This window comes from Cynocephalus volans, chromosome 8 (assembly GCF_027409185.1).
Source record: "Cynocephalus volans isolate mCynVol1 chromosome 8, mCynVol1.pri, whole genome shotgun sequence".
NCBI lineage: Eukaryota > Metazoa > Chordata > Mammalia > Dermoptera > Cynocephalidae > Cynocephalus > Cynocephalus volans.
The window spans coordinates 82,607,167-82,623,196 of NC_084467.1; the positions used below are offsets into that span (position 1 = coordinate 82,607,167).

Consider the following 16,030-nt stretch of genomic DNA (forward strand, 5'->3'; position numbering starts at 1 on the left):
GGAAGAGAAAGACCAGGCTGGCAGCATCAAGGGGGAAGTTATCTTAAATCTAGCAGCCATTTGATGCTGCCTCCTTAGATGTTTATACAGTGTTCAAAACCGTAGAAGTGTACGTGACTTGTAAATGCAGAAAAGGCAACCCTTGCCTCCAAGATCAGATCATGTGAAGACTGTTCAAACACATACACATTAGAACAAATAAAGCCCAGGCTGCTGCAAGGCAGTGTTCTGTGTGGGAAATGATCCAGAGGTGGGCTGCTCGAGTAACTTCACAGAAGTGTTCCAGTTCGTAGCAGCTCTCCCGTATGAGCCCCCCCCCCCCCGCCTCCCGGGTGCACTGGGAAGTGATGGATTAGCCATCTGTAGCCCTGTCTCTTTCCAATACCAAGCACCTGACAGGTCCTGAGCTTCTTCATTCCTCTTGTGGTGGAGGCCTGTCTCCTCCAGCATGGCCTCCATCTCCAGGTGGGCCTCCTCCCACGACTTGCCCTTCAGCTGGGCATAGAACAGGATGTGTTCAGCCACCGTGAGGCTACGGGGATGGGACGAGGAGAAGAGCAATGGGCTCAGCAATTCCACTTCTAGCAATTTATCTTACAGAAATGATTAAACATGAGTACAAGGATTTAGCAATCAAGATGTTCATTGTGCTGTTGTTTATGGTGCAGAAACAAAAACGAACAACAGGCCCTGACTAAATAAAACAAGAGAGGATAGCTTGACTAGTTCATTCACACTACAGAATAACATGTAAACATTAAAAATTATTTTATAAAACAAAAAGAGCATGTAATGATGTGGAAAGATGTTCATGATATCTTAGGTTAAAAAAAGAAATCACATTTTAAAAAAATGGCGGGTTAAAAAATTGTATGCATAGTTTAATTCTCCTTTATAACTTGAAAGATATGTGTATATCTATAATGCATGGGGAAAAGTTCTGGAAAATTATATACTGAGGTTAACAGTGTTATCTCTGGGTGGCGAAATTACAGGTGACTTTTATTTTCCTCTTTTTAAAAATCTATCCTTCTTTCCTTCCTTCCTTCCTTCCTTCCTTCCTTCCTTCCTTCCTTCCTTCCTTCCTTCCTTCCTTCCTTCCTTCCTTCCTTTCTTCAATGATAATATACAAATCTTGTAGATTTTTAGATAAGAAATAAAAGATATTTTAATTGGAAAAAGAGCAACTGAAAAATCAGTCTTTAGTGCCTTGACTTAAAAGAAAAAAAGTAATAATGGTTCTCCACTCTTTCATCCCCGAGTGAAAGGGGCCCAGGGATCAGCCACTGCCAGAGAAAAGGTGATGTCACTCTTAGAGACCTCAGCTCTAAGCACCAGAGGCACAGTCCCATGTTCTGAGGGACAATTTTCATTGCAAGCAGGGCAAAGGAAGCCAAACAAGAGTATCACTGTCTGTGCCCAGACCTGGCATCCCTGAGCTGGGCTCTAGCGAAGTGCGTTTGGGGGCCTGGGTGAGGATAGGGGATGGGATGTCTTGATTCCTGTTTTACTCACTGGTGGAACAGGATGTTGTGTTGTGGACACATTCCAAGGCTCTGCCGGATGGCATCCAGGCTGGTTTCAATGTCCTTTCCCCCAATGAGCACAGTCCCTGATGTTGGTGGCAACAGACCTGTCAGGATGGACCTGCCAAATACAGGAGTCAGTGGCAGAGAGATAGCCTTTAGCAACGCACCTCAGAGGGCAGCCCCACAGCAGTGATTCCTGCCCGTGGCTCTGGATCAAAGCCAGACCACCACTAGCTGTGGGGACCAACAGTTTCCCATGCAGGGCTCAGCATCAGTGTGTGCATCCTGGCCCTCTGCAGAGGACCCCCATCTGCCTTCCCACTCTGCTCCTCCTGATTTTCTAGTGCACCCAGGCAAGCATTGTGGGCCTCTGGGGGTTCCAGCCTCCCAACGTTCCCTTGCAGCCACAGGTGACCACAACTCTCCCATCACAGTGCCTGGTGCTAGAAGGACTCAGCAAAAGGCATTCAGGTACATGGCTCAATGCTTTGCCTGCTGTGGGAGCAGTCACAGATAGTGAAAAGCAGGTGTCACCATCAGAGAGCCCAGGGTAAGGTCTTGATGGTGAGAAACCCAAGCACACCTGAGTGTTCAATGTGCAATTGCTGATTAATTGATTGAAGCCAGGCCTGGGAGTTACCACCAACAATATCATCTTTGGATCCCAAACATAAAAAGCCCAATAGCAGTGTTGTAAAATGGGAAAATAATGACTCCCTCCTCCTTAGGTTACGTGAGTTAATACATGTACTGCATTTAGAACAGTGCCCGCATAAGGTAAAACTAAAAAATATTATTATTACTATTAAACGTTGTGTTTCAACCCCCAGGGGAAGTTGCATTTCAGCAGCCGGTGAGGTAATGTGTTTGCCTTTAGGAGCCCTGGGGTCCTGGATGGGACTTTGTGCTCTGGCTGTGTTTGTTAACAAGGAGAGAAATCAGACAGATCTAGCACAGCCACACCCAGCTCTGTCCCGAGGTCTGATACAATCTTGGCTCTCTGAACTTGGACTTAGAAGCTGAAATCTCTGTTGATCAACCACTAGAGGGAAACAGAACCAAATGTAATGGCACCAGCCCCACATTCCATTCCCGCTGAGCCGCCCTGGAGAACATTCCTACGCAGGGTGTACACTCTGTGTTCCTTCCTGGGGCCCTGTAAGAAGCCCCTGAGAGGCCTGTATCTGCTGCTCCCTGGGAAACCTGGGTGGGATGCATTCTCTTCTCAGCAGGTGGCGCTCGGCCCCTGAGAGTAGTGTGTGGAGCCTCCTGAGCTGAAAGTCCATGCAGAGCCCTCTCCTCTCTGAACTTGCCTTTGGTTGCCATGTTGCTACCCCACAGGCCCCTCTAGAGACTGCATCCTTTTTACTTTCTCCAGGACTACTATCAGCCCTCACCAGGGGTCCCACACTGATGCTGACGCCTGCCTGATAATTGTTAAAAAAAAATGCTCCTCGAAAGTGAGTAGTACTGTGCACGTGATGACAATGGCCATGACTTCATCACCCCAGGGATGATAGTAGCTCTGGAAAGGCTGGATGTGGGGGGTGGGTGGACTCAGGGTGTGAGACACAAGAGCAGTTGTGGTGGAAGGATCTGGCTCTTGCCCCCACTGAACCATTACAACTCGGTGGCCTCAGGAAAGTCACTTCAACTCTTGGAAAGTTCACTTCCCTGGCACACAAGGGGGCGATAAAGTTACTCCACCTCCCTTTTGGGCTTTTTGTGAAGATCAAATAAAACAATATACGTGAGCTAGCTTTGAATAGTGCAGTAGGTTATGCAAATTCTTGGGACCACAAATATAGAGGGCATTTTTTTTTTCTCACTAAAATTAGTGGAAAAGAGTAGACTGCAGCCTGGAACCGACAGGATAGCAGGCAACCCAGCCTCTTCACCAGAAGACTCACAAGGTGGTGGTTTTCCCTGCTCCATTGTGACCCAGGAACGCTGTGATCTGGTTCTCGTAGAAGGTAATATTAAGACGGTCCACAGCTGGCCGGCCATAGGGCTCAAAAATCTTTACCAGATTCTTCACACATACCCCAGGAACCAAACCTGGAAGCTCACGTTCAAAGAAGGTGTCTTGGAGGAAAAACATGGACATGGTGTAAATACGCCTTAATGTACACATTCCCCAAAGTTCTTTCTTCAGACCACTGTCTTCTGCCTATGATTTCACCTGCCCCCATGGCTTCAGCTACGACCTTTGTAAGGAAGACTACAGAAGAATAATGTTGATAATAGTATTGAACATTTATTTAGCACTTACTGTATGCCAGGCACTGTTTCAAGTGCTTTACATGAATTACCTGATTGTACCCTTACTACAGCCCCATGGGGTAGATATTATTATGTGCATTTCAATAGATGATGAGAAAGCCTAAAACACAGAGACATCAGGTGTCCCATCAAAGTCACATGGCTCATGAGGAGCAGAGTTGGGATTGTAACCCGGAGTCCATGTTCGTCAGAGTGCACTCACTGTCTGCACAGAGAGTTAAACCAAGCTTGATCTTTGGTCCCAGACCCTTGCTTCCAAAAGCCTGTGGGGATTCCTCATGGATTCTCTCATCAAGCTCCTCACCTTTTTCCCCAAATAACATTTTTCTCTGTAGTCCTCCATGTCCATTGCTGGAACTGCCATTCTCCTAGTCACCGTGGCTCAAATCTGAGTCAACTTTGACTACAGCTGACTTCTTGCTCCTGAGAATTCTAGAGTTTTCCAGTTAACTGGGTAGGACTATCGACTCTTCCTCATCAGTGCGCCTCAAACCTCGCCTCCCCTTTCTGCTCCCGCGTCCCCTCCAGTGCAACCTTTATTACGTGGCCTCCACTTCTCCTTGACCTCCAGTGTCTTCCTGTTTCAGTTCATCCTATATGGCACAACTTTATTTGTTGCCTTAATATGGTAGTTCTACACATTTACTTCTCTGCAGAATAATCCCATTACTACTTCTCTCTCTCTGTGCCTCCTTGCCTTGCCTGTAGCTGAGACAGAACCAGTCCCCAGCCCCCTGATTTCAGCCTTGTCATTCTGCTCTGGGAGGGGGGTCTTCCAGAGGCACTGCTGACTGCAAACCAGCTCTGCGAAAAGCTGCGGTCTCTGACCTAAGCTCCGTGAAACGGCACCGGGGTGGGTCATGGAGGCATGGAGGCGAACCCTCTCATGCAGTGTCAGGCAGAGTCCAGAGGCCGTCCTGCCTCTCTAAAGCCAGGGGAGGACAGCAAGAGCATCTTAGCACCCACAGAGAAACACATACACTCAGCGAATGAAAAACCTTGAGAAAAATACAGAACTGGTTCAAAAGGGAAGGTAAGAGCAGCAAAAGCCAGGGAAACAGCACCTATAAACCTGGTCCATCAGTTCAGGAACTGTTAGGTAACTTCCACTGTCAGGAAAGGCTTTTTGATGGTTTGAATGAATGGGCTTCTAGATGTGTAAACCACAAGTGAAGTGTAGTCAGCTCCACTAGACTCTTTCCCCTGGTGCACAGAGGCATTTATTTTTGTCTTTCCTTATAACTCATATCCGCTTTAAGTCCCAGTGACCCAAGTTATTGTTCTTACTAAATCCTCGGAAGTCAGCACATTTGTGCAACTCACTTGGGATTTGCCTAACAAGGGCACAAACACACAACATACTTGGGATTTGCTTTCTCCAGGAAATATGCGCTAATGTCTGGGCTGGACCATTCATTCTGCACATCTGCAGCTGGATCCTTGAGAAGGGGTCGGTTAAACGCTTGTCAACACACAGAGTCAGTTTCCTGGGCTTCTTTTCACCCTGGTCGTGGGGTGTTTTGCTCTGGCCCTTTGCAGTGTTCAGAGCCCTTTCCTCGCTTCTGCTTTGTGTTCTTTATTGGGGTTTTACCGTTTATTCCTGGGTTTTCTGGATCTTCCATTTCCTCTGTTATGGGTTCGGTTTTTTCCAGGGCCCTTTCTTCTCTGGTTGAACACCCTGCACCAACCATAAGTCCATGTTACTCTCTTGGTGAGAAATGAGAGTCAATAAAGGCAGGAAAAGAGGGGAGAAGTGGGGGGAGTTAATGAGTTTCCTACCACCAAGGGAAGACACAGTTGCCTCACAAGGCCTAAGCAGCATTCCCCGTGACACCAGCCCCTGCTTGGGCCCCACCAGCCTCTGACCCGCTTCAGGCTCTGAAGTTCTCAAGCCTGATTGCACAATCTTTGTGGAACCCAGAGGGAGTTTCGTAAACAGGAGCCTCAGACTTTTTAAAGAGTTTCACCTCATCCTGTTAACATATCAAGAGGGGCCCACAGTGTAAAGAATTGTGATTTCAAAAAAAAAATTAACAAAACCAGGATTAAATTTGAAATGGGTTAATTTTCTTCAGCCCAGCACTGGTACTTTTCACTCTAGTCCAAAACATATCAAAGTCATGGTGAACCTTGAGTAAAAGTACATTCAAGTGATGCGATGGGCAGCTTGCTTCACCCACAGCTTGAGAAGTGACTTATCTGAGCAATCCACCCTTAGGGGCATTCAGCATTTGGGGATTAACACCAAGGTTGAGAGTGGTGGAGGTACAGACCGGGACAAATTGTGAAGAGTGGTATAAAATCACACACCACACGTGCACACGCACACACACACGTGGATACTTTTTTGGAAACTTGGCATTTGCTTTAAAAGGACCTCAGGACATCCTGGAAAGGCAAGAGAGGCAGAAGAGCCAGCCAGCCAGAGAGGAAAGCAGAAGCAGAGGAAACCACCGTCGCCAAGCCTCTAAAGGCTCTTGGCCTCAAGTGCACATTCGTGAGCAGAGTGGGTTTTCTTAAGGCAGCAGCCAGCCAGGACCTGTGTCCACGAGTCCTCTGTTCATTTGCAGGATGTGCGGGAGAGTGGCGGGTCACGGGCCTGGTGGTCAGAGACATGCCACTTCCACTACTTCTATTTCTGCCTCCTGAGGGACTTTTGTCTCTTCCTCACAATTCATTTGATCACTTGACTAGCTATCATACTGCGCTAAGTGTCATAAAATAGCAAGGGAAATATTTTTCTAAATTCAGTAGTTTAGTCTTCAGAGTGAGGTCCTGGCCAGGAAATCTGTGTCTGAGCTCCAGGTTTTGTCCCAAGTGTCCCAAGTGGGCTCTGTTTTTTCATCTGTGAAAGGAAGGCGTTGGGGGAGGAAACTCAGCTCTTTTCTGATTTTAGACGGTTTTAGGAATCTATTTCAGTCTAGCATGTGAGACAGGTGAAAAAAATTTAGCTTCTGTTGGCAAAAACATATTTGATTCACTTTTGAGGAAGCGCATCTGTCTTAAGATTTTTTTTTTCTTTTTCCTGAAAGGCAGAGTATCTGTGGGATTGTTCAGAAAAAAAAAAGCCCACAAATCCTGATATGCATAGACATTAAAAAATATTCCAGGCTCAGTCAATAAACTGGAACAACAACAAAAAATCCAGGAACACACTCCTGTGTTGAAAATTCCCATTTGTGATGGGATTATAACTTTATTATAGTAGAAATTTAAGAGTTTATAGACAGATGAGACGGATAAACCAATATAATGGAAAAATACTGAGCTGTGGAAGTGCTGTTTGCTTGAACCATTAAAAACAAAAACAAAAACAAAACATCCACCCAAGACTTTTAAAAGCCCTAGACTAATCTCCCAGAGAAAACAAGCATCTATCTTAGTGCTTAAAGGATAAATCCTGGCCCAGATCCAATAATACAAAATAAAGAGCAGGTACATGAGCAACAAACCAATTGAAAAGTATTTCCTTTGCTTCCAGAACCTCCCAGCTCTAGGGGAGTCCCAGCTATAGCTCCAGAATTTCTCTGCCTTCTCAGACTTCACAATAGTCCGTGCTTTTCTCCACTTTCCCAGTTTCTATAACTTTCCCTAGGCCTCCTGTTTTGTTCAGTAGGAAAGCTAAATTTTATCTAAGATGCATCATGGGCAAATGCCCTTTTTAGCTTTCGTCCCCGACTGCAAGAAAGATCAACACCACGAGAGCCTGGGAGTGTTTGCCTTGCAGATCAGCAGCACTGCTTCAGCCTCGGGGTGAGTCGTCCTCTTTGGAGAATGAATTAGCTTGTATTTGGAAAAGGTGGGGAGAAATAAAAAGCAGGAGAGAAGGCAGCTGAACATGAATGCAAAGGAGGCTTCGTGATTCCCTGGATCTCTCCTTTAAAGTGAAAAGTTGCAAAAGTCATCGGAACCCTGAAGTAATTTGGCCTTCTGTTAATAGAGCAATTTAATCCACTGGGACAAGCTGTACAAGATATAAGATTTTATCAGTTCTCAGCTATTCACTCTGGCTCGGTAACTCGCGAAAGGTGGGCTCCCAGAGCTAACTTTCCAGGAATCACATCCTGGACATCAAGGGCCATATCTACAACCCACATATCCTGCATAGAGCCCAAGAAGTGTGTTTCAAACATTAAGGTTTTGGGGTTTTTATTTTAGTTTTTGAATAACTCACCTTCACCACCAAGCCAATAGGACTCTTGTAGAAGGAAGAACCAAGGAAGTGGGGTTCCATAGTCCCCTAAAAAGAGACAGGCAAAGAAAGAGGAAGCCTAAGTAGTCTCCTTATCCCACCTCACCGTAGCTCTATAAGATCTAGAATTTATCTATCCAAACCTCAAATTATAACTGTAGATCTTTACAGTTTACAAACCATTGCACGGCTATCCACAAGCTACCATAAAGACTATGACTTCAACATGCTGTGATTCAAAAGTTCATGTTTTTTGGTGTTACCGGCAACACTAAGACCGGTGATCTTGGTTGACATTACTTTTTCAAGAAAACATTTCATTAAAGTATTAAACCAAGTTTTTTGTTTTTTTTTTCTAGCAGTTATCAGATAATAATGATGATGATCATTAACATTTGTTGGATGCTCTGTGTCAGGGATTGCTGTAAGTGCTTTCCATGTGTTAAATGATTTAATCCTCAGAACTACCAAAGGAGGTAGGTGATGAAGTTATTCTTGTGGATAAGGAAACTGAGTTGGAGCCGTCTGCCCCAGGTTATAGCTAACTAAATAGAAATGCACGAATTTCAACACAGGTAATCTGGTTTTCATACCACTGTTCTTAAATGACCCCCACACACCCCATTCTACTGGATCTTGGTTTCTAGAAAGACTCCCTGTTGGGAAAATAGGATAATTTAATCAGGCCCCCTTGCCTTGGGTCCTGCTGGGGGTGGTGCAGCACATTCTTTGTAAATAAGTTGTGTGTGGGTGGAGTTAGTGTGTATGCACAGCGCTGTGGCTTGGCTGACGTTGACTGCCTTGGGCGTCTGACCCTGCAGCCATGCTCTCAAACCTATGGTTCCAAGGACCTTTTTGCCAGTTACCTAGCTCACAGACCTGTGTGTGAGGGGTCTGGTGACCCAGTCTGACATGTGAAGGGTTTGTGACCCAGTTTGTGAATGGGCTTGAGGGTTCTGTGAGTTCCAGACCCAGCCCTAGCTCTGCACTCCTCAATTTCTAGTCTGGTTCTCTTTGCAAGTTTTGCTTCCCACAAAATACTGATTTTGTAAAAACACCATTTTTGGCTGTTTTAGCAGTTGTCATGTGTTTCATGACCTTTGCCGCCACTACACTGCAAGTTCCTCAGGCAAACCCGGGTCTGTCCTTCCCATCCCTCTATTCCCGGAGGCTGGATCTGCTGAGCCTCATGCGCAGGTGCTGCTTAGTAAGTAGCTGCTGAACAAATGAAAGCTTTAGCTTGGCTAAAATAAAGCTCTTGAATTATGTACAAGTTTCAATTTCAACCCAAGTAATTTTTACTTATTATATCTCTTCCCAGCCCAGTGAGATAGAAAAAACAGGCTGAGCAAGTTTAAGTGTTTTGCTGAAAGTCTCTTTCATGGATTGAATTGTGTCCCTCTTCAAAAAGATATGCTGGATTCTGTGGTATAATACAAAATAGACTTGGTCTTTGTCTCCAGTTCCTGTGCAGGACACAGATCTCCTAAATCCCTTGGAATCTCCTGAGTGATAGGCATGTATTTTGTTATTCATAGTGAGGCCCTCTCTCCACCACACCTGAGTTTATGCTAATGAGGCGACTCAGGATGGGGCCCCAAGATAGCTTCACAAGGACCAAACATGTGAACAGAGGACTTTTTAGCCCCAACCTCCAACCTCAGGGGAGGGAAAGGGAGGTAGGCTGGAGATCGGGTTGTAAAAACTTTTGCACTATGAGATTTGGAGAGCCTCCGGGTTGGTAAACACATCAAGGTACTGGGAGGGTGGTACATCCAGAGAGGGCATGAAAGTTCTAGGTCACCCCCAACCCACATCTTGCACCATGCATTTCTTTCACTTGGCTCTTCCTGAGTTGTACTCTGTATTTTAATGCTGTGGTTGTAGGTAGAGAAATTTCCCCAGATCTCTGAGTCATTCCAGCAAATGATCAAACCCATTGAGGGGGGATGGTCATGAGAACCCCCGAATTTATTGATGGCTGGGCACAAGCGTGGGTAGCATGGGCACCACATTTGCACTGGCATCTGAAGTCAGGGCAGTCTTGTGGGACTGAGCCTGTGGGGTCTGCACCAATGCTGAATAGTTAGTGTCAGGAATGAGTTGAATTGTTCATTCATTCAGCTGGTGGCAGAGAATTGGTTGGTGTTGTAAAAAAACACACATTTGGTGTCAGAAGTGGTGTCAGGAAAAAAGACACCGGAGTCCTAATCTCAGGTACCTCAGAATGTGGCCTTGTTTGGAAACAGTGTTGTTGCAGATGTGATTAGTTAAGCTAATGAGATCTCACTGGAGTCAGGGACCATTCTGCACACTGGGACTATCTCAGTGAACAAAAAAGACCATGTGCCTCCTCTCATTCAGAGAGTTGATAAATACAAGGGAACTTCAAAAAGTTCATGGAAAAATAGAATTGAAAGGTAATACAAATCTTTCCATGAACTTTTTGAAATGCCCTTGTATACACATAAATATACATCATGTCAGATGGTGATGAGTGTATCCAAAAATAAGGTAGGGTAAGGGGACAGGAGCACTAAAGGAATGCTGTTGATATAGTGATAGACATCTAGATTTCTTCAGTCTGGAGAGATCCCCAAGATAAGGAGACATGTGAACAGAGACCTGAACAAAGGGAGGAAACAAGCCTGCAGATATGAGGGGTGGGGTGGTGGAGAAACATGCTTCTGGCAGTGAGAACAGCAGGTGCAAAGGCCCTGAGGCAGACTCGTGCTTGGGGTGGTGAGCATTCCGTAAGGAGGCTGATGTGGCTGGTGCAGGGAAAAGGGGAGAGAAGGCTAGGGCATGAGATAAGGAATTTGGTTGGAAGCCAGATAGTGAAGCATCTTGTAGGCCAGGGTTGGGACATTGGGTTTTACTCAGAATGAGAGGAAAAGCCACTGGAGGAATTTGAACAGGGAGGGCTGACACCACCTGATCTAGATTCTGAAGGGATCTCTCTGCGTACACTGTGGAGAACAGACTGGTAGGAGGTGATGGTGGAAGAAGGTGGCTTGGCCTGAGACGAGAGTGGTAGGGATGGTGACAAGGGATCAGATTCTGTATCTATTTCTAAAGTGGAGCCAACAGGATTTGCTAGTGGATTTTTGACTTTTAGATTTAAATTCCAAATGGTGGTTCTGAGAGCCCAAATTGAAAGAGCTTAGAACGAGTGAAATTTAAAGTAGGTGATGAATGGGAGAAGGCTGGGGATCTAAAGAACCCAATTACCTTTACACTATGGGGGAGGGGGAGACAAGCTTACCTGGAAACACCTGGTCAAGGTACCAAGCAAGCAAGCCATAGAGGGCAGCATCGAAGAGCATCATCTGCATGGACAGCAGGAAACTGAATTCGTCCCCTTCCATAGGACTGTTCCCAATGTTGCTCCACTGCAGCCCCAGGCCTTGCTCTTCAAAGCGAACCAGGTATTCGGTGCCAAATCCAAATGCCACAGGAGACAACAGGCTCTGCAGTGAGGCAAAGAGAGCACAGAAGATAAGCAGGGGGTCTTGAAATGTCCACAAAGTCATCAGTTTCCTAGGACAGGCTAGGGGGCTAGAGAGGGGATGGTCTGTGACCTCTTGAGGTCTGTCAGAGAGGTCAGAAAAGCCTCCGATTACACTGACTACCACCTTTCCCATCTCCAGACTGGAACAGTCATTTTCTTAGGTTCTCTGTGCAGAGAACAAACCAACTATATAGGTCTATCGAGGAAGTTCCCCCCAAGTCCTTGTGGGAGGTCCTGACAGGGCAGAAAGCACCTCAGCTTATGCAAAGGGATTTGCTGTTCCCATCTCCTCTGCTCAGGGGTCTCCTTATAGTCTGGAGGACCCCAGGTGGAGTTCAGAGTGTCTCTCTGCAAAAGAAAGGGATTCTCTAGCTATATGTTCACAAAAACCTTTGTGTGTGTGTGTGTGTGTGTGTGTGTGTACGTGCGTGTATGAAAAAAAAAATGGTCCCTGGTCCACACACCTGCTAGATCTATAGCTTCTTCGTGGTGGATCCATACACACAAGAAGGTAGCTGTGGCCTCAAAGTACCATCTGTCTACACAGTGATTACCAAAATAGTTTAGCTCTGCCCACAGGCTGAGTCATAGGATTTCTTGCCACTAACCCATTGTGATCATTTTAGGAAATTGGGTGTTATAAATGGCAGCAATGAATTCCTTATTTAACATGAAAGGCAGATGCCCCACAGCTCTGGAGCCAAGATTAGACTTTAAATCTTTCCCCAGTGGGAGGCAGGCAGTACCCCTTCTTGGCTGCACAGAGACAGGGAAGTTCTGAAGGATGAAGAAAACCCGCACCCTCCAAGGCCTGATACTAATTAGTCTGAGTGAATGAGAGGGTGGAAATGGTCCACTGAAGAACAACTAGAGAGAAGACAGTGCTGTTTGGGAATCATGAACTAGGAGGTCTCTCAGGCAGTCAAAAGTCAATTTCTGGAGTCCTCTCCCTGCCAAAGAGCCTGACTGTGGACGGGCCCATTTCTGCACCCATCGTCTCTGTGTGCACCAGTGGAGCATGTTGAAGACACTGGTAGAACTACTCCCATTCAAGTTCTTTTGGAGCAAAAGAAAAACTTTTAATTAATAGAAGCATCTTTCTGGACAGAAAACAAGGGGGCAAGCTCCCTCCGTTTTGATTCTTCTCAAACAGTAGGAAAAGAAAACTGAGTGAAATGGGCCTGGCTGTTTCTTCTCTTGTGGATAAAGAAAACAACCTATGAGTTAAATTGATTTTTCAGACATTAATAAAACAGATGTTGTGAGCAGTACCTGTGAGGTCGCTCAAGGTGAAGACTGCTCCCACTTTTGACCCTGTACCTTCTAACCTTAGTTAGCCTTACGTCCCTTTGAGCCAAAAGGCAAAGTGGACCTCCTCAGAGTATGGGCCCTTCAGAGGAAGCGTGTGGCAGGCCAGGGGTGCGCCAGAGGCCCCTCACCGCAGTCTTCTTCAGCTTGGCTGTCATCCGGTCCTGCCAGGTGAAGCACAGGATGTGTGGCAGGTAGAGGGTGAAGTAGATGACACCGCTGCAGGCTGCGGCCAGGTTGGCCTTGGAGAAGAAGGTGCTGAGCAGGAAGCACTGCATGATGGTGGCCGTGGCAAAAACCAACAGGAACAGGAAAAGGATGAGTGGGTCGCTGTAATGTAGGATTCTTCCATGCTGAAACCAAAGAGGCCAGGTGTTGTGATTCCCACCCACGTCCAGGGGCATAGTCCCACTTGGGGAGACATCTGTGCTGTGATTCTGGGGCCTGGGGCCTCCAGCTGCTGTCTGCCAGGTGGTCTCTCCCCCGCCAGCCTGCTGTTGGTGCCTAAATTTCCACAACGCACACTCAATGTGTTGAGTTCCTTTAATCCTACACACACCATTTTCCCTGGGAGGGCTAACACATTAGCCTGCCTGTCAGTCATTAGCAATGTTAAAAAAATTAACTGGGAGACCATTAGGCTGAGATGGCTCCAGTGGTCTATGTTCCTACATAAACCAAAACTCAACTCAGAGAAATTTAACCAATCAGAAACCAGCAGCTAACCTCTCACCATGGACTTTCCACTTTAATCAATCTGATATTTCATTTTCTTCTTTAGTCTTGCTCCTGTGCCCCTCAGCGGAGCCCTCACCCACTTGCAGAGCTGCCTGATTCATGAATTGCTATTTGCTCAAATAAACTCTTCGAAATTTTAATGTGCCTAAGTTTATCTTTTAGCAGTAATTATTATGTGTTACATAAGCAAATCCTTGGTGGGAAGGGGGTACATATGCCCCCTGTGGAGACATATGCCTATAGCAAGGGAGGGAGGCCTGGATAGGGGGTTTTGGAGCATCAGCTGGGCTCTGGATATATGGAATAGATGAGAGATAACAGAGGGAGGCAGGAGGCCACTCAAAACAAGCTTTAACACTTTGTCAGGGGCCTGGCCTGCTGGCTCCATCATTTGTACTTGTATTCTAAGTCTGCTATTCGCATAGGTGAAAATAGCTGTAATTAATCCAAATCACTTGGAAGTGGATTGATCCTCCCCATCCATGAATATCATGCAGCCACATTTCAAAGAACCTGCAGGCAACACTGTTTCTTTCATATTAACTAACGAGTCAATCACTTCAATTATGTAGAAAATAGGACCAAATTAGCAACTTTAACTAAGTGAGCTGCTTACCAATTACAGTGTAGAATAAATTGAGATGTTCAAATGTATTAGACCTTATTGGCTATCCTTTTCTATTGTCATCATGCAAGGAGTTTTACCCCTTGAACATAAAGGTACAAGTAGGTCCTTCTCATGAAAGGGTTCTGATCAATTGGTAGTGGTTCCCAGAAGCACTGGGTTTCTCTCGGTAGTAGAGAGATCAATTAGTAGTATCTGTCTTTAGGCCTGTGAGGTTGAGTGGAACAAATGGGCCATTTATTGCTATGGTCACCATTTCTCCTTCATGCTCTCATGCCTGCTGGGCACCAACAGAACAGACTGAAAAACAGAGAAAAGCCAATGGAAAGTGGGGGTGGAAGAGAGCCATGCCTAACTAGCACCAAAGTCTGAGGAAATCCAAATGAAAGTCAAATGGAAGCCTGCCCACCTAAGTGGCCTCACCCTAGGAGACACATTCATATGACAGAATAATGGACTGGACTAATTACCGATGGCTGAATGGGATTCCAGTCATGGGCCAGTGTCTTTTGAGTTGTATATCCTTTTGATGTAAGGGATCTGTGTTCAAAGACCAGGGATGGACTGTGATACTGTGAAAATAGATATTTGGTCTTCATCCCCATCTCTTGACGTACAACTCCTAAAATCCTTAGAATCTCCAAAGCGATGAGTCTTTTCATATGCTAAGGATGTCTGGCAGCCCTGAGGTAGCTTCCGGATGGGGACTGGTCACAGGTCACAAGAAAGGCCAAGATGGGATTTTTAATCCCACCCCCCAAGCTTCAAGGAGGGGAGAGGGACTGAAGGTTATATTGATCACTAGTGGCCAATGATTTAATCAATCATGCCTAAGTAATGAAGCCTCCATAAAAACCCAAAAGGCCTGGATTTGGAGAGCTTCTGGATAGCTGAACACCTGGAGTTTCCTGGAGGGTGGTGTGCCAGGGACAGCACGGAAGCTTCATGTCCCTTGCCCCATACCTCACTCTATGCATCTGTATCCTTTGTGATATCCTTTTGAATAAACTAGTAAACATGAAAAAGTTAAATAAATAAATAAAGTCAAAATCAGGACTTAGAGCTCTTGATTTTGTGTGTCGAAGAGCGCTCCATGTCACCCTGGAGAGCCCTGTGCCTTTTCCTTAATCACCTGCAACCCCATGAAAACAAGGTCATGGCTGAACATGTGGCTTTTGACAGGAAAAACTTTAAGGTAGTCATTGCTATTCTCAGAAGAATGAAATCAATTTATCACAGCTAAAAAACCAAAGCCCTACAAACTTCTAAAGCTGTATAACTTCTCGTTGATTTAAGCCAGAGATGTAAGTCACTTGGCTCAGCTCAGTTTCAGTGGCCTTGGCTTCCTTTAATGACCACTTTTCCTTTTTGTTCCTAATAGCTTGAATAACAATGGAACCTTCCCATTGTCCCTGCTCCCAGCTTCTTTCCTGCATAGTTGAGGTGGGGAGGAAGGGACAGGGGAAAGGTGGGAGAGTCATTCAAAAGAAAATCCTATTTTGGTGTGGAAAGCTCTGTTTCCGACATCACTGAAACTGTTCTGGTTCCCACAAGGAGAAATCTCTTTGTGCAAGAACCTCTTGGTAACCATTCTTTGCCTCACGTCTAAGAAGCTTTGAAGTCCTAAAGGCTCATTCTTAGGAAGGCAGATCTCTATGTCACTTACCAGCAACAAGTTGGGCAAAGTCTCCTGGTCCTTGCAAGTCAGATGTTTATGCATTTTGACTCCCTTCATTCTGAGGACACAAATATTTTGGTACTGGAGAAAGGAGCAGACTGAGGGATGGAAAGGAACAAGGGACCCCTAGAGGAAGGTGAGGGGCTCAGCTTCTCCCCTCATCTCT

The 16,030-nt window shown here is 45.8% G+C and overlaps 1 protein-coding gene across 2 annotated transcripts in view; it reads right to left on the reverse strand.

Moving 5' to 3' along the window:
• Nucleotides 1-16,030, reverse strand: part of ABCA4 (ATP binding cassette subfamily A member 4) — a 120,806-nt gene that overhangs the window by 45,875 nt on the left and 58,901 nt on the right. For both annotated transcript variants that reach the window (XM_063104333.1, XM_063104332.1), the window contains exons 15-21: nt 12,955-13,176; nt 11,270-11,474; nt 7,987-8,052; nt 5,404-5,490; nt 3,440-3,614; nt 1,516-1,647; nt 393-532 (exon numbers count right to left, since the gene is read on the reverse strand). In XM_063104333.1, the coding sequence (XP_062960403.1) occupies nt 393-532; nt 1,516-1,647; nt 3,440-3,614; nt 5,404-5,490; nt 7,987-8,052; nt 11,270-11,474; nt 12,955-13,176 (1,027 nt within the window). The remainder of the gene's footprint in view (nt 1-392; nt 533-1,515; nt 1,648-3,439; nt 3,615-5,403; nt 5,491-7,986; nt 8,053-11,269; nt 11,475-12,954; nt 13,177-16,030) is intronic.